The sequence below is a fragment of the Rana temporaria genome, chromosome 4 (assembly GCF_905171775.1).
Source record: "Rana temporaria chromosome 4, aRanTem1.1, whole genome shotgun sequence".
NCBI lineage: Eukaryota > Metazoa > Chordata > Amphibia > Anura > Ranidae > Rana > Rana temporaria.
In genome coordinates this window covers 467,709,262-467,732,667 of record NC_053492.1, presented here as the reverse complement: position 1 = coordinate 467,732,667, position 23,406 = coordinate 467,709,262, and the positions used below count along the sequence as shown (strand labels likewise).

General features: G+C 46.4%; 1 protein-coding gene across 2 annotated transcripts in view; it reads left to right on the top strand.

Annotated features, from left to right (window-relative positions):
• The first annotated feature begins 8,311 nt into the window (after nt 1-8,311).
• ZNF318 (zinc finger protein 318) overlaps nt 8,312-23,406 on the top strand; it is a 35,935-nt gene continuing 20,840 nt past the window's right edge. Inside the window, exons 1-4 of one of the 2 annotated variants that reach the window (XM_040351738.1) lie at nt 8,312-8,714; nt 8,926-8,993; nt 15,582-15,708; nt 16,117-16,221. In XM_040351738.1, the coding sequence (XP_040207672.1) occupies nt 8,352-8,714; nt 8,926-8,993; nt 15,582-15,708; nt 16,117-16,221 (663 nt within the window). In that variant the 5' untranslated portion in view covers nt 8,312-8,351. The remainder of the gene's footprint in view (nt 8,715-8,925; nt 8,994-15,581; nt 15,709-16,116; nt 16,222-23,406) is intronic. The other variant, XM_040351739.1, reaches the window with a different exon arrangement.

Below are 23,406 nucleotides of genomic sequence, written 5' to 3'. Positions count from 1 at the left end.
ATATTTTTTTTTGACATGTTGCCTTGGCGTGTCTTCCGTGGTATCGCGGGTCCAGCGCTGTGAGTGGCTTCCTGTATATGGATTCATCGGGTAGTGTGCGGGTATTCCGTCACTTCCTCAATGCCGTAATGTCTCCTGGGAGCTTTTGTCATTGTTCCCAGGAGACATTGCGGAGGTCTGCCGCGAGTTATCGCGGGATTTAGAAAGAACTTGCTTAAAGGATTACTAAGGTTCGCCTGCCCCTGACAGTGACTGGAGCTGGGCATCGCCACTTAGTGAAGGATTGGCTCAGGCGGCTCAGGTGCTCTCAGCTGCTCTAGTCCTGCAAAGGGAACTGCGTTCCTGCTGTGAAAAAAGTGCAGGGACTCCGTTCCCACGCGTTCCTGCAGGACTTGAGCCCTGGCACAGTACCCGTGTATGGTGGTGGAGTGTCTTCATAGCTAGGAGTTTGGGCACAGTACCCGTGTATGGTGGTGGAGTGTCATCATAGCTAGCAGTTTGGGCACAGTACCTGTGTATGGTGGTAGAGTGTCTTCATAGCTAGGAGTTTGGGCACAGTACCTGTGTATGGTGGTGGAGTGTCTTCATAGCTAGCAGTTTGGGCACAGTACCTGTGTATGGTGGTGGAGTGTCTTAATAGCTGGAAGTTTGGGCACAGTACCTGTGTATGGTGGCGGAGTGTCTTCATACCTAGCAGTTTGGGCACAGTACCTGTGTATGGTGGTAGAGTGCCTTCATAGCTAGCAGTTTGGGCCCAGTACCTGTATATGGTGGTGGAGTGTCTTCATAGCTAGGAGTTTGGGCACAGTACCTGTATATGGTGGTGGAGTGTCTTCATAGCTAGGAGTTTGGGCACAGTACCTGTGTATGGTGGTGGAATGTCTTCATAGCTAGCAGTTTGGGCCCCAGTACCTGTATATGATGGTGGAGTGTCTTCATAGCTATGAGTTTGGGCCCCAGTACCTGTGTATGGTGGTAGAGTGTCTTCATAGCTAGCAGTTTGGGCCCCAGTACCTGTGTATGATGGTGGAGTGTCTTCATAGCTAGGAGTTTGGGCCCCAGTACCTGTGTATGGTGGTAGAGTGTCTTCATAGCTAGGAGTTTGGGCACAGTACCTGTGTATGGTGGTGGAGTGTCTTCATAGCTAGGAGTTTGGGCACAGTACCTGTGTATGGTGGTGGAGTGTCTTCATAGCTAGGAGTTTGGGCACAGTACCTGTGTATGGTGGTGGAGTGTCTTCATAGCTGGCAGTTCAGGCACAGTACCTGTGTATGGTGGTGGAGTGTCTTGATATCTGGCAGTTGGGACCCTGGTACCTGTGTATGGTGGTGGGGTGTCTTGAAATGTGTCAGTTTAGGCCATGTTACCTGTATATGGTGACACAGTGTCTCGATGTCTGGTAGTTGACGCCCGGTACCTGTATGTTGGCTCTCAGTGGCTCGGTTGTTCTCTTATGAATGTCTCAGAGCTGTGATCTTTGTCCTGAATATTATATCTACATCGGGGAAGATTCAGGTGCCAAGTGGTGACTCACCCACCTCCCTGGCCTGACTCAGCGGTAGGCATGGTCAAAACCAGCCATAAGCACATACCTCCAAACTGTCCCTGATTTCGAGGGACTGTCCCTGATTCGGAGTAATTTCCCTCTGTCCCTCTTTTCTCCTCATTTGTCCCTCATTTTGGTCTGATCTATAGAGTTGTAAATAAAATGCACTTTTTATCTATCAAAAAGTGTTTCCCAGCGCTAAACCTTTCATCGGATTTCCAAATTTCTGTATTTGTAAATTCCAAAAGCCAATACAGTGGAACCTCGGAGTAGGGTTGCCACCTCATCCCTTTAAACCCGAACACATATTAATTACACAGGTTCTGTGGCTGATTAAGGTGGTAATTAAACTTACTTGTTGCCTTTCCTGCATTAAATTAGCCTCAGAACCTGTGTAATTCATACGTGTTCGGGTTTAAAGGGATGAGGCGGCAACCCTACCTCGGATTGCGAGTAACGCGGTTAACGAGCGTTTCGCAATACTACCACTGTATTTAACTTCTTCAGACCCGCGCTATAGCCGAATGACGGCTACAGCGCGGACCTGAATATCCAACTGGACGTCAATTGACGTCCGCCCCTTGGGGCGTTCCCCGCGCGCGCTCCAGAGCGTGCAGCGGGGAAACTCTGTGTTGGCCGTGTCCCTTGGACACAGCCAATTACAGTTCGCCGCGAATGGCCAATCAGAGTGGCCGTTTGCGATGTGATCTGGGCGGCCAATGAGAGATGATCTCATATGTAAACATATGAGATCATCTCTCATTGCCGTTTTACACAGAGACAGCGTCCTGTCTCTGGAGAGGAGACCGATCTGTGTCCCTTGTACATAGGGACACAGATCGGTCACCCCCCCCCCAGTCACCCCCCCTCCACCTACAGTTAGAACACAATGCAGGGAATACATTTAACCCCTTCCTCACCCCCTAGTGTTAAACCCTTCAATGCCAGTCACATTTATACTGTAATTAGTGCATATGTATAGCACTGATCGCAGTATAAATGTGAATGGTGCCAAAAATGTGTCAAAAGTGTCCGATGTGTCCGCCATAACGTCGCAGTCAAAAATCGCAGATCGCCGCCATTTCTAGTAAAAAAAATAAAATAATAAAAAATAATAATTCTGTCCCCTATTTTGTAGGCGCTATAACTTTTGCGCAAACCAGTCGCTTATTGCGATTTTTTTTTTTTTTACCAAAAATATGTAGAAGAATCCGTATCGGCCTAAACTGAGAAAAAAAAATGTGTTTTTTAAATCGGGCTATTTATTATAGCAACAAGTAAAAAATATTGTATTTTTTTAAAAATTGTCGCTCTTTTTTGTTTATAGCGCAAAAAATAAAAACCGCACAGGCGATCAAATACCACCAAAAGAAAGCTCTACTTGTGGGGAAAAGAGGACGTAAACTTTGTTTGGGAGCCACGTCGCACGACCGCGCAATTGTTGGTTAAAGCGACGCAGTGCCGAAAGCTGAAATTTCACCTGGGCAGTAGAGGGGGGTATATGAACCCAGTTAGCAAGTGGTTAAAAAAATCCTAACTCGCCTTGCGAGTGTTTTCTCGCAAAACGAGCAGGATTCAAGCCAAAGCGGTGTGCAATACCACGTTTGGCCTGAGGTGGGGGCGCCAGAGCCGAGCAGAGCCGAATGGCACCGATCGGTGCTGTTCGGAAATGCTTTGAAAATCTCGGAAATACTCAATTCCGAAGCCTTTCCAAGGTTTTCTGAGTTCAGCCGAGGTGTCCTTGGGCCTTTCCGAGTGATTCTGAGGCTCTCAGGCGCCCCCCCTCACCTCTGGCCACATGCGGTATTGCATGCCATTGAAGTCAATGCGGAACAAATTTTTTTAGTTTCCGTTGACTTTAATGGGGAAACTCGCTTTGATATGCGAGTGCTTTGGATTACGAGCATTCTCCTGGAACGGATTATGCTCGTAATCCAAGGTTCCACTGTATATAGTAAAGGAATAGAAGTGATAAAAAAGCACTTGTAGGTTTAACCTGTCATATTTTTTTGTACAATTCTCCTTTAAGGGATATACAAAAGGAAGAGCTTGGTACACCACTGAATAGTTCAACATCAGAAGAAGAAATTTAACCCCAACAAGGACTTTTTAGACAGATAGGGGGAGGTTGTGAGTAAGAAAAAGAAGCGTAATAATAGTAATTCATTTAACTACTTGCCGACCGCCACCAGTAGACATATGTCGGCAGAATGGCTCCTGTGCGCAAAGCAAGGTACAGGTACGTTGATTTTAAATTCTCACGCGCGCGCCGTGACAGTGCCGGCAGACATGATGTCCGCCGGTGTCCCGCGATCGTGTCACAGAGCTGCAGAACAGGGGGATGCCTATGTAAAAAAGGCATTTCCCTGTTCTGCCTAGTGACAGGACACTGATCTACATCTCTTTGTCATCGGAAGCAGTGATCAATGTTGTGTCACTGGTAGGCCAGCCCCCCACACCGTTAGAATCACTCCCTAGGACACACTTAACCCCTTCCTTGCCCCCTAGTGGTTAACCCCTTCCCTGCCAGTGTCATTTACACAGTAATCAGTGCATTTTTATAGCACTGATCGCTGTATAAATGACAATGGTCCCAAAATAGCGTCAAAGGTGTTCGATGTGTCCACCATAATGTCGCAGTTATGATAAAAATCACAGATTGCCGCCGTAACTAGTAAACAAATATTGATAAAAATGCCATAAAACTATCTCCTATTTTGTAAACGCTATAACTTTTGCGCAAACCAATTAATAAACGCTTATTTCAATTTTTTTCACCAAACATATGTAGAAGAATACTTATCGGCCTAAACTGAGGAAAAAAAAAAATCGTATATTTTTGGGGGATATTTATTATAGCAAAAAGTTAAAAAAATAGATTTTTTTTCAAAATTGTCGCTCTATTTTTGTTTATAGTGCAAAAAAGAAAAAACGCAGAGGTGATCAAATACCACCAAAAGAAAGCTCTATTTGTGTGAAAAAAAAGGACGTCAATTTTGGGAGCCACGTCGCATGACCGCGCAATTGTCAGTTAAAACAACGCAAAAAATGGCCCGGTCATTGTGCAGCCAAATCCTCCGGGGCTGAAGTGGTTTAAAGGTATGACAAAAGTTTATTGGTCGCAATCGATAAAAATGTTCCGTAAGATGGGGACATAAATACATAAAAATCACAACATGATTCCACGAAAGAGGAGGCTAGTGATAGAGGCCACCAAAGAGGAATACTAGTGAGGGCCTGGTCATGAGAAGGGGGGGGGGGTAAATTTTCCGGAGCTGAAGTGGTTACAGAAAGGGTGTTCCAAGATGGCAGCTGAATACTACTATTTTTCAGGAAGGGTGTTCCAAGATGGCGAAAGAATATCCCTTTACTACAGGTAGGGTGTTCCAAGATGGCGACAGAATACCCCTTTACTACAGGAAGGGTGTTCCAAGATGGCGGCAGAATACCCCAGTGTTGTGTCCAAATAGCAATTTGTGAAAATAAACAGCAATTCGTCAAAATCTGCAATTCACGATGGTTTAAAGAAAACGGAAGTGACGCGGGTTACTCATTCTGCCAAGTTCTACATTTTGTCAGAACACCGTTCGAGTCTAAAATATTTCGGGACGCGAAAAACAGCCTACGCATGCGCAGTAAAGACACGAAAGCATCTGTTTAGTGACGCGATCGAGGTTTATCATAAGTCGAGAGAAATTTTAGATCGCCCCTTTATTACAGGATTCGGAAGCGTGTTCCAAGATGGTGGCCGAACACTTCTTTATTACAGGAAGGGTGTTCCAAGATGGCGGCTGAATACCTCTTTATTACAGGAAAGGTGTTCCAAGATGGTGGCAGAATACTCCTTTATTACAGGAAGGGTGTTCCAAGATGGTGGCAAAACACTCCTTTATTACAGGAAGGGTGTTCCAAGATGGTGGCAGAATACTCCTTTATTACAGGAAGGGTTTTCCAAGATGGTGGCAAAACACTCCTTTATTACAAGAAGGGTGTTCCAAGATGGTGGCAAAACACTCCTTTATTACAGGAAGGGTGTTCCAAGATGGTGGCAAAACACTCCTTTATTACAAGAAGGGTGTTCCAAGATGGTGGCAGAACACTCCTTTTATACAAGAAGGGTGTTCCAAGATGGTGGCAAAACACTCCTTTATTACAGGAAGGGTGTTCCAAGATGGTGGCAGAATACTCCTTTATTACAGGAAGGGTGTTCCAAGATGGTGGCAGAATACTCCTTTATTACAGGAAGGGTTTTCCAAGATGGTGGCCGAATACTCCTTTATTACAGGAAGGGTGTTCCAAGATGGTGGCAGAACACTCCTTTATTACAGGAAGGGTGTTCCAAGATGGTGGCAGCACACTCCTTTATTACAGGAAGGGTTTTCCAAGACGGTGGCAGAACACTCCTTTATTACAAGAAGGGTGTTCCAAGATGGTGGCAAAACACTCCTTTATTACAGGAAGGGTGTTCCAAGATGGTGGCAGAACACTCCTTTATTACAAGAAGGGTGTTCCAAGATGGTGGCAAAACACTCCTTTATTACAGGAAGGGTGTTCCAAGATGGTGGCAGAATACTCATTTATTACAGGAAGGGTGTTCCAAGATGGTGGCAGAATACTCCTTTATTACAGGAAGGGTTTTCCAAGACGGTGGCAGAACACTCCTTTATTACAGGAAGGGTGTTCCAAGATGGTGGCAGAATACTCCTTTATGACAGGAAGGGTGTTCCAAGATGGTGGCAGAACACTCCTTTATTACAGGAAGGGTGTTCCAAGATGGTGGCAGAACACTCCTTTTATACAAGAAGGGTGTTCCAAGATGGTGGCAGAATACTCATTTATTACAGGAAGGGTGTTCCAAGATGGTAGCAGAATACTCCTTTATTCCAGGAAGGGTGTTCCAAGATGGTGGCAGAATACTCATTTATTACAGGAAGGGTGTTCCAAGATGGTGGCAAAACACTCATTTATTACAAGAAGGGTGTTCCAAGATGGTGGCAGAATACTCATTTATTACAGGAAGGGTTTTCCAAGATGGTGGCAGAATACTCCTTTATTACAGGAAGGGTGTTCCAAGATGGTGGCAGAATACTCCTTTATTACAGGAAGGGTGTTCCAAGATGGTGGCAGAACACTCCTTTATTACAGGAAGGGTGTTCCAAGATGGTAGCAGAATACACGTTTATTACAGGAAGGGTGTTCCATGATGGTAGCAGAATACACGTTTATTACAGGAAGGGTGTTCCAAGATGGTGGCAGAACACTCCTTTATTACAGGAAGGGTGTTCCAAGATTGTAGCAGAATACTCCTTTATTACAGGAAGGGTGTTCCAAGATGGTGGCAGAATATTCATTTATTACGGGAAGGGTGTTCCAAGATGGTGGCAGAACACTCCTTTATTACAAGAAAGGTGTTCCAAGATGGTGGCAAAACACTCATTTATTACGGCAAGGGTGTTCCAAGATGGTAGCAGAATACTCCTTTATTACAGGAAGGGTGTTCCAAGATGGTGGCAGAACACTCCTTTTATACAAGAAGGCTGTTCCAAGATGGTGGCAGAATACTCCTTTATTACAGGAAGGGTTTTCCAAGATGGTGGCAGAATACTCATTTATTACAGGAAGGGTTTTCCAAGATGGTGGCAGAATACTCCTTTATTACAGGAAGGGAGTTCCAAGATGGTGGCAGAATACTCCTTTATTACAGGAAGGGTGTTCCAAGATGGTGGCAGAACACTCCTTTATTACAGGAATGGTGTTCCAAGATGGTAGCAGAATACACGTTTATTACAGGAATGGTGTTCCAAGATGGTGGCAGAATACTCCTTTATTACAGGAAGGGTGTTCCAAGATGGTGGCAGAATACTCCTTTATTACAGGAAGGGTGTTCCAAGATGGTGGCAGAACACTCCTTTATTACAGGAATGGTGTTCCAAGATGGTAGCAGAATACACGTTTATTACAGGAATGGTGTTCCAAGATGGTGGCAGAATACTCCTTTATTACAGGAAGGGTGTTCCAAGATGGTGGCAGAACACTCCTTTATTACAGGAATGGTGTTCCAAGATGGTAGCAGAATACACGTTTATTACAGGAAGGGTGTTCCATGATGGTAGCAGAATACACGTTTATTACAGGAAGGGTGTTCCATGATGGTAGCAGAATACACGTTTATTACAGGAAGGGTGTTCCATGATGGTAGCAGAATACACGTTTATTACAGGAATGGTGTTCCAAGATGGTGGCAGAACACTCCTTTATTACAGGAAGGGTGTTCCAAGATTGTAGCAGAATACTCCTTTATTACAGGAAAGGTGTTCCAAGATGGTGGCAAAACACTCATTTATTACGGCAAGGGTGTTCCAAGATGGTAGCAGAATACTCCTTTATTACAGGAAGGGTGTTCCAAGATGGTGGCAGAACACTCCTTTATTACAGGAAGTGTGTTCCAAGATGGTGGCAGAATACTCCTTTATTACAGGAAGGGTGTTCCAAGATGGTGGCAGAATGCCCCAGTGTTGTGTTCAAACAGCAATTTGTGAAAATAAACAGCAATTTGTCAGAGAAATTTCGAGAGAAATTTTTAATATCACCCCTTTATTATAGATGGTGGCAGAATACTCTTTTAATACAGAAAGGGTGTTCCAAGATGGCGGCAGGATACTCCTTTATTATTACAGATAGGGTGTTCCAAGATGGCGGTGTAACACCTGATGGCGAGTGACGACGCTTCAGTTTTTTGCGTGATGACGTCACGTCGGTCAGGTGACTAGCGCGCAGTTAGTCAGGGAGAAGGGCCGCCGCCATCATGTATCGGACGCCGATGCGACGCGGCCTCTCTCCGGATTCCCCTCAGGACGTGTACCGGAACGCCTCCGCCTCTCCCTCTCGCAATGGACGGTCCCGCCGCTCCTGGTCCCGGGGTCGCTCGCGCTCTCCGCCCACGAGAGGCCGATCTCCCGCCGGACGGCGATCTCGATCCCGGTCTAGGCCCGGCAGACCCCGCCGATCCAAATCCAGAAACCGCTCTAAATCCAGAAACCGCTCTAAATCCAGAAACCGCTCTAAATCCAGAAACCGCTCAAAATCCCGAAACCGATCCAAATCCCGACACCGCTCCAAATCCCGGCCCCGCAAGCGCCTTTCCATCTCCCCGTACGGGCGTGACCAGGTGAGATTCGCCTGCCCCTGCAGATGCCTGAAACCCCGCCCACTTATGGCAAAGACTGATTTGTGTTTTTTGTTGATCTTTCTGTGACTCCTCCCTTTAGCTCTGCATGCTCCTCCCACATAGGTCACATGACTCTCCCCTCCATGCCGCCATGTATGTTGTCCTGTTACTGTCTGTACTCCGCTAATGATTGTCTTCTTTTCCTTCGCAGCGCCGCCGCTCGCCCAGCTTTGGGAGCCGCTCATCGCGAGGGTCCCGCTCCCCCGACCGCAATCGCAGGTACTGGCTCCGCCCACACATCATGCCCCCCCCCTTCAACAGCAGATCTCTTACCTGATTGGCCCCTCAGAAGCTGTATAATACTACAGTAGCTCCTCCTTTTATAGTGATGGGCGCTGTGCCCAGCGGCTGCCCCTTCTGCATAGTAACCGCAGGGGGTCGCTCACTCGTTGCCGGTGCTATTCAGAGAATGCCTTCTTACAGTAGAACTAAAAGCAAAACGTATTTTATTACATTTTTTATTTAAAGTGTTACTAAACTGCAAAAAAATGCGTTTGAAAGACCGCTGCGCTAATACACAGTAACAAAATATTGCAACAACCGCGAGTCCAAACTCACCCCCCCCTCTTTTACAAGGGTGAGTCCCTTCTTTTAGCCCGGCTTTGGGAAATGTTGCGCGGGGTTCCCGGGGTTGGGAAATGGTGCGCGGGTTCCCCGGGTTTGGGGAAATGTGCGCAGGTTTGGGGAAATGTGCGCGGGGTTCCCGGGGGTTGGGAAATGTTGCGTGGGGTTGGGAAATGTTGCGCGGGGTTGGGAAATGTTGCGCGGGTTCCCCGGGTTTGGGGAAATGTGCGCGGGTTTGGGGAAATGGTGCGCGGGTTTGGGGAAATGGTGCGCGGGGTTCCCGGGTTTGGGGAAATGGTGCGCGGGGTTCCCGGGGTTGGGGAAATGGTGCGCGGGGTTCCCGGGGTTGGGGAAATGGTGCGCGGGTTCCCCGGGTTTGGGGAAATGTGCGCGGGTTTGGGGAAATGTGCGCGGGGTTCCCGGGGGTTGGGAAATGTTGCGCGGGGTTGGGAAATGTTGCGCGGGTTCCCCGGGTTTGGGGAAATGTTGCGCGGGGGTTGGGGAAATGTTGCGCGGGGGTTGGGGAAATGTTGCGCGGGGGTTGGGGAAATGTTGCGCGGGGGTTGGGGAAATGTTGCGCGGGGGTTGGGGAAATGTTGCGCGGGGGTTGGGGAAATGTTGCGCGGGGGTTGGGGAAATGTTGCGCGGGGGTTGGGGAAATGTTGCGCGGGGGTTGGGGAAATGTTGCGCGGGGGTTGGGGAAATGTTGCGCGGGGGTTGGGGAAATGTTGCGCGGGGGTTGGGGAAATGGTGCGCGGGGGTTCCCGGGGTTGGGGAAATGGTGCGCGGGGGTTCCCGGGGTTGGGGAAATGGTGCGCGGGGGTTCCCGGGGTTGGGGAAATGTGCGCGGTACAGATATTTGCTCCCACTTCCGGGGAGAGATTCCCACGGGAGTCACTCCACTTTCCTTACTGCCTTCTGGGAAACGCACAGGTCCCAGAAGACAGCGGGGACCACTGGGTAGGCGCTGCGCTACTCGCGCATGCGCAGTAGGGAACCGTGCAGTGAAGTCTTCTCTTCTTAATGAACTAAAAGTAAAACGTATTTTATTTGTTTTATTTAAAGTGTTACTAAACCGCAAAAAATTTGCGTTTGAAAGACCGCTGCGCTAATACACAGTAAGGCTACGGAGTCCGCCTGCTCCCGCCAGGTCAGCGGGAGATCAGTCCGCAGATCTCCGCTGAGCTGGCAGATGACAAGTTCTTCTCTGCTCACTGAGTGGGGAGGGGCTTGTGCAGCGCCGCTGATTCCTATGGAGCGATCTGATGAAAACAGACAGCATGTCCGTCTTCATCAGATCTTACCCGATCCGATCCGCCATGGATGGATATGAACGTATCGCCATACGTCTGGTTTTGGCGGATCGGATGTCAGCGGACCTGTCTCCGCTGACATCCGACGCTCCATAGGACTGCATAGAGCGGCCGTTCAGGTCCGCTGTCAAAACTGACAGGCGGACCTGAACGGTCCGTCCGTGTGAATGGGGACTAACAAAATATTGCAACAACCGCGAGTCCCAACTCGTCCCCCCCCCCCTTTTTTATAAGGGTGATTCCTTTCTTTTAGCCCGGGTTTGGGGAATGTGCGCGGGGTCCCGGGTTATACTATATATATATATATATATAATTTTTTTTTTTTTTTCTAACACCCTAGAGAATAAAATGGCGATCGTTGCAATACTTTCTGTCACGCCATATTTCCGCAGCGGTCTTACAAGCGCACTTTTTTGGGGAAAAAAATACTTTTTTTTTTTTATAAAAAAATAAGACAGCAGTAAAGTTATCCCAATTTTTTTGTATATTGTGAAAGATAATGTTACGCCGAGTAAATTGATACCCAACATGTCGCGCTTCAAAATTGCGCCCGCTCGTGGAATGGCGTCAAACTTTTACCCTTTAAAATCTCCATAGGCGACGTTTAAAAAAAATCTACAGGTTGCATGTTTTGAGTTACAGAGGAGGTCTAGGGCTAGAATTATTTCTCTCGCTCTAACGATCGCGGCGATACCTCACATGTGTGGTTTGAATACCGTTTACATATGCGGGCGCTGCTCACGTATGTGTTCGCTTCTGCGAGCTTGACGGGGCGCGTTTTCTGGCTTCTAACTTTTTTAGCTGGCTCCTAGATTCCAAGCAAATTTGTCAAACCCTGTGTTACGGCTCACTGATTAGTTGCTAGAGGTTACAGCACATAATTTCTTCTTGTTGATTGGTTGTTAGAGATTAATGTACAGTAATACTGCTCACTGATTGGTTGCTAGAGATTACAGCACATCATCTGAATGCCGACGGCCTCGGCTATTTACATATGAATGCTCCAGTTATTTACATGTAAACACAGGGTCTGCAGGTGAGTCATTTGTACACAACAATAGGGCAGAGCTGGGCAGCATTAGTAGCAGGACACCGCACAGGACTAAAACTTCAAGGGAATTTAAACTGGAATAGTTAGAAAGTATGAGGCAGCTGCTTTGGGCCCCTCAACAATGTCAGGGCCCAGGGCAGCTGCCCTTTTGCCCTGCCTTAACCATGTAAGACCCAGACCATTATGCAGGTTAAGGACCTTGCCCCTTTTTGCGATTCGGCACTGCGTCATTCTAACTGATAATTGCGTGGTCGTGCGACGTGGCTCCCAAACAAAATTGACATCCTTTTTTTTTTTTTTCACAAATAGAGCTTTCTTTTGGTGGTATTTGATCACTTATGCGGTTTTTATTTTTTGCGCTATAAACAAAAATAGAGCGACAATTTTGAAAAAAATTCAATATTTTTTTACTTTTCGCTATAATAAATATCCCCAAAAAATATCTAAAAAAACATTTTTTTTCCTCAGTTTAGGCCGATACGTATTCTTCTACATATTTTTGGTAAAGAAAAATCGCAATAAGTGTTTATTGATTGGTTTGCGCAAAAGTTATAGCGCCTACAAAATAGGGGATAGTTTTATGGCATTTTTATTATTTTCTTTCTACTACTGTGTATACCGTATTTATCGTGGTATAACGCGCTCCCGCGTATACCGCGCACCCCCAAAGTGACCCCCAAACCTGTGGAAAAAAAGTAATTTTTGTACTTAGTTTTGGTGTCTTGCGCGGCGTCCATCGGCGGCCTCGTCGGGTCTGGCGTCCTTCTGCGGCCTCGTCGCGTGTCCTCTTCGGCGGGTCCGGCGTCCTTCTGCGGCGTCGGGTGTCCTTCTGCGGCGGGTCCGGCGTCCTCGTTTCCCGCGCCCAGTTTTGAATACTGCGCCAGCATATGACGAGCGCAGTACACTCGGGCAGGCTCGGCAACTGTCGCGCTCACGTCCTGTACGTCCAGGACGTGACCGCGAAAGAAGCCGAGCCTGCCCGAGTGTACTGCGCTCGGTATATGCCGGCGCAGTATTCAAAACTCGGCACGGGTATCGGCGTATATCGCGCACCCACGATTTTGCCCTGATTTTCAGGGCAAAAAAGTGCGCGATATACGCCGATAAATACGATATATATATATATATATATATATATATATATATATATATATATATATATATATATATATATATATATATATATATATATATATATATATATATATATATCTCCTGGACAGTGAGACTTACCCTGCTGGATGCGAGCAAACTGCACCCATTGGATTGAGGTACCTTTGCATCTGTGGAGCAGGAGGCTCCATCAGGGGAAGGGGGTAAAAATAACCATCGTTTTCCTGTCCTAAGCAGTTTTGTGCAGACAATTCTTTGTATTGGCAACATCTGTTCCGTGCGAAAGACTGTTCAGTTCTTCAGGGTATATTGTCAATAAAATGCGATCATGTCCAGAAAATGTAAACACTCTGGAATGTCTGTGTGTCTGGCTGAAGTAATGCCTACTTGCCTATTATAAAGTGACTGACAGTCAATATACTAGATAAGTTTTATAATTAAAGTTAAACTAACTTTCTATGTTTTTCTTAAAATTTAATAAGAAAAAATTACTTGCGTCAGTGCTACAGTTTGAATTTAAAACGTATTTGTGTGAACTGTGAAGTCATGTATTGTGGGAACTAACTAGTGACGGGTGATTGTATATAGTATATACCACATTTACCACTGACTAATGCAGAGTTGCAATGCAAGGAGATCAGCTAAAAGTAGTCGGATCTGTATGTGCAATATAATCTATATGAGTCAATTAATTGATTAAAAAAAAAAATCGATTAATCGAACACAAAAATTGTAATCAGTAACAGCCCAGAGAGATATTATACACAGACACACAATTAAATTTTTTTTTTCTTATGTGTGTGTGTGTGTGTGTGTGTGTAAAAAAAAAAAAAAAAAGTAAGAAAAAATATTTGTAAATAAAAGTGAAAGTGTTTTATATATATATATATATATATAATCGTATTTATCGCCCTATAGCACGCACCGGCGGATAGCGCGCACCCCAAACCTAGAGGAGAATCCTAGGAAAAAAAATAAATACTGACAATTTACAGATAGTTACTTAGTTGCCCAGCGTCCATTGGCGGCCTTGTCCGTCTGCGGCCCTGGTGGTGTCCTCCCCGCTTATCCCGCGCTGTTTTTGAGCCGATTCCCGCGCTGTGTTTGAACGCGGCCGCCTACATATACCGAGCACAGTACACGCTCGCTCCTCTCGCATAAAGGCTAGGAGGCGGCACAGGGCGTGGCCGCGATCCGAGCCCGGCCGAGTGTACTGCGCTCGGTATATGTCGGCGGCAGCGTTCAAACACAGCGCGGGTATCGGCGTATATTGCGCACCCACGATTTTCCCCTTATTTTTAAGGGGGGGAAAAAGTGTGCGGTATACGCCGATAAATACTGTGTGTGTGTGTGTGTGTGTGTGTGTGTGTGTGTGTGTGTGTGTGTATATATATATATATGTGTGTGTGTGTGTGTGTGTGTGTGTGTATGTATGTATATATATATATATGTATATATATATATATATATATATATATATATATATATATATATATATATATATATATACGCGCTTGAAGTAAAAATCTTAGTGATGGTGGCAATTGCAGCTGCTGTACACAAGGTGCTATTCACTTGCCAAATAAAAAGACAAATTACAGCGCTCACATTAATACAATGAAATCCAATAGATTGGGTTGTAAAGGTAAAAAAATGTTTCCCTAAATAGTTTCCTTTCCCTTAGTGCAGTCCTCCTTCACTTACCTCATCCTTCCATTTTGCTTTTGAATGTCCTTATTTCTTCTGAGAAATCCTCACTTCCTGTTCTTCTGTCTGTAACTCCACACAGTAATGCAAGGCTTTCTCCCTGGTGTGGAGAAAGCCTCTTGAGGGGGGGTCAGATTTTCCGACGGGAGTTGTGGGATGGCAGGGTTTTGTCGGGAAATTCGACCCTTTGTATGCTCCATCGGACAATTGTCGGATTTTTCCAACACAAATATTGGATAGAGAGGGGGAAGAAAAGAAAAGGCGCTCCAGCCTAGTGTGTTACATTTTTTATTACATTAAATTGTTATAACGGTAATAAACTACTCACAAAGAAAGCAGCATAGTAGGCTTATCAGCAACGCTGTAGTGAATGCCCTTCGAACCACACTCCAAATGGGGGGGATGAAGGTGTCGCTGACGCGTTTCGAGGCTCAAAGGACCTGTTCATCAGAGCCCAGCAGTGTAGACCCTTCCAAGAGCTCCCCTTATATACATATGAGCACTCATAAATGTGCCCAATGACAGCAAGCCGCGGAGGACCTCCCAGGGACTATCTAGACTCCGCGGCTTGCTGTTGTTAGGCTTAAGTCTGAACGACCCCTAGACTGCAAAGCCAGGGGTCCATTCCATTCGGTGAGTGGGGACACAGGAGGGGGGTGGGGCGCACCTCGAATTTCACAGCACAATTGCACTTTGATTGGAGAACATCATTCGCCATTTTATGGACGTTTTATTCATTTTCACTCGCCAATTTGTGTCATTTTCGCTCGCCAATTTGTGTTTCATTTTCACTCGCCAATTTTTGTTTCATTTTCACCCGCCAATTTTTGTGTCATTTTCACTCGCCAATTTTTGTTTCATTTTCACCCGCCAATTTTTGTTTCATTTTCACTCGCCAATTTTTGTTTCATTTTCACCCGCCAATTTGTGTTTCATTTTATTCATTTATTGGATTGTGTTGTATTATCGCGAGCGCTGTAATTTATCTACTTGTTATAGAGTAGGTGTAGCCTGAGGTTGGTTATGTGCTGATTGTGTGACCATTGCATCCTGTTTTAGGTCTCCAGCACGTTCTACGTATTCCACGGATAGCCCACGCCGTAAAGAGGAGCCTCTGCCCATGCCCAAGAAATCCATTTTAAAGAAGCGTACTGATGTGGAAGTCCTCAGCCAGGACAATTCTCAGGTAAGCGGACCTACATATGACACTGAGGCGCTTTTCAAGAGCTTAGGCGCAAAAAATTTTAAAAACTCACGAAAAATGATTTCCATTAAAATCAATGAATGCTTTCACACTGGGGCGGAGAAGTGAAAAAAACTCCTGCAAGCAGCATCTTTGAAAGGCAAAAAAAAAAAGCGCCTCAACGCACCCCTCTCTATTAAAGTGAACGGGAAGCGCCTGAAAAAGGTGCTTCAAAAGCGCCTCAAAATGGTTCTTGAAGCAGTTTTTTGAGTCGCGTGACCTTCCAAAAAAAGCGCACGCTTCAAAAGCACTCAGCGTTTTATGGGCAGATTTCAAGCGCCTCAGTGTAAAAGTGTTCTAAAGGAGTGAGTGTGTGCGCGTGTGTATATATAAATTATTATTATTATACAGGATTTATGTGACGCCAAAGGTTTACGCAGCACTTTACATCATGAGGGCAGACAGTACAGATGCAATACAATTCAAAACAGGAAGAATCCGGGGGAACCGCTGCCTGTGAGTATAGAACTGTTCTACTTCAATAAAAGGTTTCATTATGGTAATGCGTAAGGCTGGTGCGCCCTCTGTTCTTGTTTCAATTACCGTATTTATCGGCCTATTGCGCGCCCCGGCGTATAGCGTGCATCCCCGAACTTGAAGGAAAATTCCTGGGGGGAAAAAAAAATACTTAGTTTGGTCCGGCGTCCTTCTGCGGCCATCGTGGTGTCCTCCCTGCTCAATGCCCGCTTCCCGCGCTGTGTTTGAACCACTGCGCCGACATATACCGAGCGCAGTATAGTCGGGCAGGCTCGGCTCCTCTAGGCTGCATTCACATTGTAACGCCGTGTACGCGGCGTATTTTACCGCGATTTGTTTCCTTTTTTTTTTTTTTTTTTTTTTTTACAAAGAATTTCCATTGATGTCTATGCCCGAACGCCAATGCCGCCTGAAAAAAAGGGTCCAGGACTTGTTTTCAGGCGTACAGCGTTTCGGCGTGAGATGTGAACCATCTCATAGACATCAATGGAAATTCGCCCCTCCAGCGGCACGAGCGTCGCGCTTCAGGCGTTTTGTCGACTAGGTGTGAATGCAGCCTAACTGAGTGTACTGCGCTCGGTATATGCCGGCGCAGTGGTTCAAACACAGCGCGGGAAGTGGGTATCGGCGTATATCGCGCACCCACGATTTTGCCCTGACTTTCAGGGCAAAAAAGTGCGTGGTATACGCCGATAAATACGGTAATCTACCAGCATGTCTTTGGGGGGTGGGAGGAAACCGGAGTACCTGGAGGAAATCCTCGCAGGCACTGGGAGAGAGAACATGGCATGCAATGCCAAGCTGCTGCTAACAAAGCAAACAGAATATTGTCATTAAAAAAGGGGATCAACTCCAGAGATAAAACGAGAATTCTCCCGCTTTACAAGACTCTGGTCCGGCCGCACCTGGAGTATGCTGTCCAGTTCTGGGCACCAGTCCTCGGGAAGGATGTATTGGAAATGGAGCGAGTACAGAGAAGAGCAACAAAGCTAATAAAGGGTCTGGAGGATATTGGTTATGAGGAAAGGGGAGGAGCTCTGAACTTATTCTCTCTGGAGAAGAGACTCTTTAGAGGGGAGATGATTTCAATATAAAAATACCGTACTGGTGACCCCACAAAAGGGACAAAACTTTTTCACGGAGGGGAGTGTAATAATACACGTGGCCACTCATTAAAAATAGAAGAAAAGAGGTTTAACCTTAAACTACATAGAGCAGGCATGTCCAAAGTCCGGCCCGCGGGCCAATCGCGGCCCGCGTTCCGGTTTTGAGCGGCCCGCCTGGTTGTCTGGACATATATATCTTTTGTGGCCCCCAACGATCTCCCAGCACTGAGGCCACAAAAGATATATAACTTGTATCACTAAATGGTGCATCGCTGGCTGAATCCTGCCCACCGCTAACATAATTTATTACATGGGAGGCGCGGCAGGTCTCTCCTACATCATCGCATCACTCCCCCTTCCTCCCCCTCCCCACACTCCTTATTCACACAAGCCTGGAAACTCTGAAGGTACGGACAAAGGACGGGATCTATCAAGTTACAAAGCAGGTGATTGGTTGTTAGACAGTGGGGCGGTCCCAGCAACCCATCTCCAGCCTTTAACTTGAAAAGTCCCGCCCCCTTTGTCTGGACCTGCCATGCGTGCTTCCCGGCTTGTGTGATTAAGGTAGGGCAGTGTGGGGAGGGGGAATGCTGTGTGGATGAAAGGCACAGTCTGACTCCAATATCGAGGGAGGACTGTAATGGGGAGGGAGTCTGTAATGGGGAGGGAGTCTGTAATGGGGAGGGAGTCTGTAATGGGGAGGGAGTCTGTAATGGGGAGGGAGTCTGTAATGGGGAGGGAGTCTGTAATGGGGAGGGAGTCTGTAATGGGGAGGGAGTCTGTAATGGGGAGGGAGTCTGTAATGGGGAGGGAGTCTGTAATGGGGAGGGAGTCTGTAATGGGGAGGGAGTCTGTAATGGGGAGGGAGTCTGTAATGGGGAGGGAGTCTGTAATGGGGAGGGAGTCTGTAATGGGGAGGGAGTCTGTAATGGGGAGGGAGTCTGTAATGGGGAGGGAGTCTGTAATGGGGAGGGAGTCTGTAATGGGGAGGGAGTCTGTAATGGGGAGGGAGTCTGTAATGGGGAGGGAGTCTGTAATGGGGAGGGAGTCTGTAATGGGGAGGGAGTCTGTAATGGGGAGGGAGTCTGTAATGGGGAGGGAGTCTGTAATGGGGAGGGAGTCTGTAATGGGGAGGGAGTCTGTAATGGGGAGGGAGTCTGTAATGGGGAGGGAGTCTGTAATGGGGAGGGAGTCTGTAATGGGGAGGGAGTCTGTAATGGGGAGGGAGTCTGTAATGGGGAGGGAGTCTGTAATGGGGAGGGAGTCTAAGATGTAGTGGGGTCTATGAAGTGGGCTCTGTAATGAGGGGGCGGATCTGTGATGGACTGGGGATCTGGGATGGATTGGAATTCTGTAATGGACTGGGGATGGACTAGGGATCTGTAATGGACTGGGGATGGACTGGGGAATTCTGTGATGGACTGGGGAATTCTGTGATGGACTAGGGATCTGTCATAGACTGGGTATGGACTGGGGATCTGTCATGGACTGGGGAGTTCCCCAGTCCATGACAGATCCCCCAGTCCATGACAGATCCCCCAGTCCATGACAGATCCCCAGTCCATGACAGATCCCCAGTCCATGACAGATCCCCAGTCCATGACAGATCCCCAGTCCATGACAGATCCCCAGTCCATGACAGATCCCCAGTCCATGACAGATCCCCAGTCCATCACAGATCTGTGATGGACTGGGGATCTGTGATGGACTGGGGATCGGTCATGGACTGGGGGATCTGTCATGGACTGGGGGATCTGTCATGGACTGGGGGATCTGTCATGGACTGGGGGATCTGTCATGGACTGGGGGATCTGTCATGGACTGGGGGATCTGTCATGGACTGGGGGATCTGTCATGGACTGGGGGATCTGTCATGGACTGGGGGATCTGTCATGGACTGGGGGATCTGTCATGGACTGGGGGATCTGTCATGGACTGGGGATTTGTGATGGAGTGGGTCTGTAATGGGGGGGGGGGGGATCTGTGAAGGACTGGGGATCTGCTTCACAGATCTTTAGTTAAAATTTAAGTTTTTTTTCCTGAAACTTCCCTCTTAAAGTGAAGGCTTGTGTTATACGCCAATAAATACGGTATATCCAAATAACACGCCTGAGCTCATCTCTTTACTCACACACAGCCACAAAGGCAAGAGAATTATTGTTGGGCAGTGTATTGGTTGCTCAAACGAACGCACTTAGACTGAATTTTAATGGTTCAAAAAATGATAGGGAAAATGGTCGGCCCTCGAGCATGTTCACTTCATCAAATCTGGCCCTCTTTGAAAAAAGTTTGGACACCCCTGACATAGAGCGTTCTTTACTGCAAGAGCGGCATCTCAGCGGGGGGCATCGATGGTTTCAAGAAACTATTAAACACCTGAACGACCACAACATACAGGGATATACAATGTAATACTGACATATAATCACACACATGGGTGTCTTTTTCACCTACTATGTAACATGCAAACTCCATGCAAGTGGTGCCATGGTTGGCATTCAAACAGATGAACCTAGTGCCACTAGGCGGAAGTGCTAACCACTTGGCCACAGTGCTAAAAATATGAGGATGTTGCTTCCTGTCCCTGTATGGACTTCTATGGGGAATAAGTATAGGTCCTATGTAAAGTGCCTTGAAAAAGTAGTCATACGCCTTGAAATTGTCCACATGTTGTCATGTTACAACCAAAAACGTAAATGTATTTTTTGGGGATTTTATGTGATGGACTAACACAAAGTGTCACATAATTGTGAAGTGGAAGGAAAATAATGGTTTTCAATTTTTTTTCCAGTAAATATGTTAAAAGTGTGGGCGGGCATTTGTATGGCGCCCCCCCGGAGTCAATACTTTGTAGAACCCCCTTTCTCTACAAGTCTTTTTGGGGGTGTCTCTACCAGCTTTGCCCATCTAGAGAGGGACATTTCTGCCCATTCTTCTTCTTTGTAAAATATCTCAAGCTCTGTCAGATTGGATGGAGAGCGTCTGTGATCAGCAATTTTCAGGTCTTGCCACAGATTCTCAATGGGATTTAGGTCTGGACTGTGACTGGACCATTCTAACACATGAATAGGCTTTGATCTAAACCAGGGATCCTCAAACTACGGCCCTCCAGCTGTTGCGGAACTACACATCCCATGAGGCATTGTAAAACCCTGACATTCACAGACATGACTAGGCATGATGGGAATTGTAGTTCCTGAACAACTGGAGGGCCATAGTTTGAAGACCCCTGATCTAAACCATTCCATTGTAGCTCTGGCTGTATGTTTAGAGTCGTTGTCCTGCTGGAAGGTGAACCTTATCCCCAGTCTCAAGTCTTTTGTAGACTCTAATAGGTTTTCTTCTAAGATTGCCCTGTATTTGTCTCCATCCATCTTCCCATCAACTCTGACCAGCTTCCCTTTTTTGCTTTAACCACTTAAGCCCCGGACCTTTAGGCAGCTAAATGCCCAGGCCAGGTTTTGCGATTCGGCACTGCGTCGCTTTAACAGACAATTGCGCGGTTGTGCGACGTGGCTCCCAAACAAAATTGGCGTCCTTTTTCCCCCACAAATAGAGCTTTCTTTTGGTGGTATTTGATCACCTCTGCGGTTTTTATTTTTTGCGCTATAAACAAAAATAGAGCGACAATTTTGAAAAAAATGCAATATTTACTTTTTGCTATAATAAATATCCCCCAAAAACATATATAAAAAATGTTTGTTTCCTCAGTTTAGGCCGATACGTATTCTTCTACCTATTTTTGGTAAAAAAAAAATCGCAATAAGCATTTATCGATTGGTTTGCGCAAAATTTATAGCGTTTACAAAATAGGGGATAGTTTTATTGCATTTTTATAAATTTTTTTTTTTTTTACTACTAATGGCGGCGATCAGCGATTTTTTTTTTTTTTTTTTTTTTTTTTTTTCGTGACTGCGACATTATGGCGGACACTTCGGACAATTTTGACACATTTTTGGGACCATTGTCATTTTCACAGCAAAAAATGCATTTAAAATGCATTGTTTATTGTGAAAATGACAGTTGCGGTTTGGGAGTTAACCACAGGGGGCGCTGTAGGAGTTCGTGTTCACTTAGTGTGTGTTTACAACTGTAGGGGGGTGTGGCTGTAGGACTGACGTCATCGATCGAGTCTCCCTATATAAGGGATCACTCGATCGATGCAGCGCCATAGTGAAGCACGGGGAAGCCGTGTTTACATACGGCTCTCCCCGTTCTTCAGCTCCATGGAGCGATCGCGAGGGGGCGGCTAGAAACGAATAGCCGCGCCGTCGTCCCGGATCGCTCCCCGCGGGAATCCGACCGCCGCATGTAGCGGGGGGGGGATGGGTCCCGATCGGACCCCCCACCCGCTAGAAGGCAAGGACGTACCTGTACGCCCATTTGCCTGTACGTGCCATTCTGTGGACGTACATATACATGCGGCGGTCGGGAAGTGGTTAAGGCCAAAAAGTAAAATTTTGGTCTCGGGTGACCAGAGCACCTTCTTCCACATGTTTGCTGTGTCCCCTCCCCCACATGGCTTCTCACAAACGGCAAACAGGGCTTCTTATGTCTTTCTTTCTCCAATGACTTTCTTCTTGTCACTCTTCCGTAAAGGGCAGATTTGTGGAGAGACCACTAATAGTTGTCCTGTGGACAGATTCTCCCCCCCTGAGCTGTGGATCTCTGCAGCTCCTCCAGAGTTACCATGGGCCTCTTGGCTGCTTCTCTGAATGCTCTCCTTGCCCGGCCCGGTCAGTTTAGGTGGACGGCCATGTCTTGGTAGGTTTGCAGTTGGGCCATACACTTTCCATTTTCGGATGATGGATTGAACAGAAGCTCTGAGAGCTTGGGAGATTTTTTTTTTTTATAACCCAACCCCGCTTTATTCTTCTCCACAACTTTGTCCCTGACCTGCCTGGTGTGTTCCTTGGCCTTCATGGTGCTGTTTGTTCACTAAGGTTCTCTAACAAGAAGTCAATACGTGATCTTTTCTTCTGAGGGCTCGCCCCCCCCCAAGGCTTTCTGTTGCTGTGTTTCATGCAGTGTGTCTAAGGAATAAAGCAATCGGTTGTTCCACCTGTTTGTTGGGTTTTCTGTAGTGACGATACTGAAATTTCAGCAGGCAAAAGTTAGGGTTTTCATTGTTGTGCCGAAAGCGATTTTTACCTGGCTTATGGTGTGTTTTTTTTTTTTTTTTTTTTTCACTTTTAATAGATTTTTATTGAAGAAATGTAAAGGGTACAAAACATGGCCTATGAGAACTTTTTGAAATTGTCAACAAGATGGTAGACGGCTAGAATGCAGCTGCTGAGAACTTAAAAACATCAAACTTTGTGTTTTTTTTTTATTTTTTTTTTTTGATAGGTCATGTGTAGACGTGCAGCGAAAGTTCGGAGGCCGACACATATAGGACATGACCAGGGCTGTGGAGTCGGTAGATAAATATTTCGACTCCTAAATGTTCCGACAATCTAAATTTAGTAGGAGTCGGAGTTGGGGTCGGTGCATTGTTTGCAGGCTCCGATTCCAACTCCAGATACCCAAAATTTCCTCCGACTCCACAGCCCTGGACATTGACAGTTCACTTTTCCCAATCACTGGGAACAGAAGATCTGACATGTCATTAGACAGAACCGGGAATAGCCTTCTTTACATAGGCATTTCCCCGTTCTGCCTCTGTACACAACGGTCGCAGAACCTTTTGGGGCTGAAGTGGTTAATTTTTAAGTGGAAGGTAAAGATAATGTGCATAAATACTCCTTTTACCCCACATCTGCATGTTCTATAATTAAAGGGGTTGTAAAGGTACAATTTTTTTTTTCCCCCTAAATATCTTCCTTTACCTTAGTGCAGTCCTCCTTCACTTACCTCATCCTTCCATTTTGCTTTTAAATGTCCTTATTTCTTCTGAGAAATCCTCACTTCCTGTTCTTCTGTCTGTAACTCAACACAGTAATGTGAGGCTTTCTCCCTGGTGTGGAGTGTTGTGCTCGCCCCCTCCCTTAGACTACAGGAGAGTCAGGACGCTCTCTACGTTGCAGATAGAGAAAGGAGCTGTGTGATGGTGGGCGTC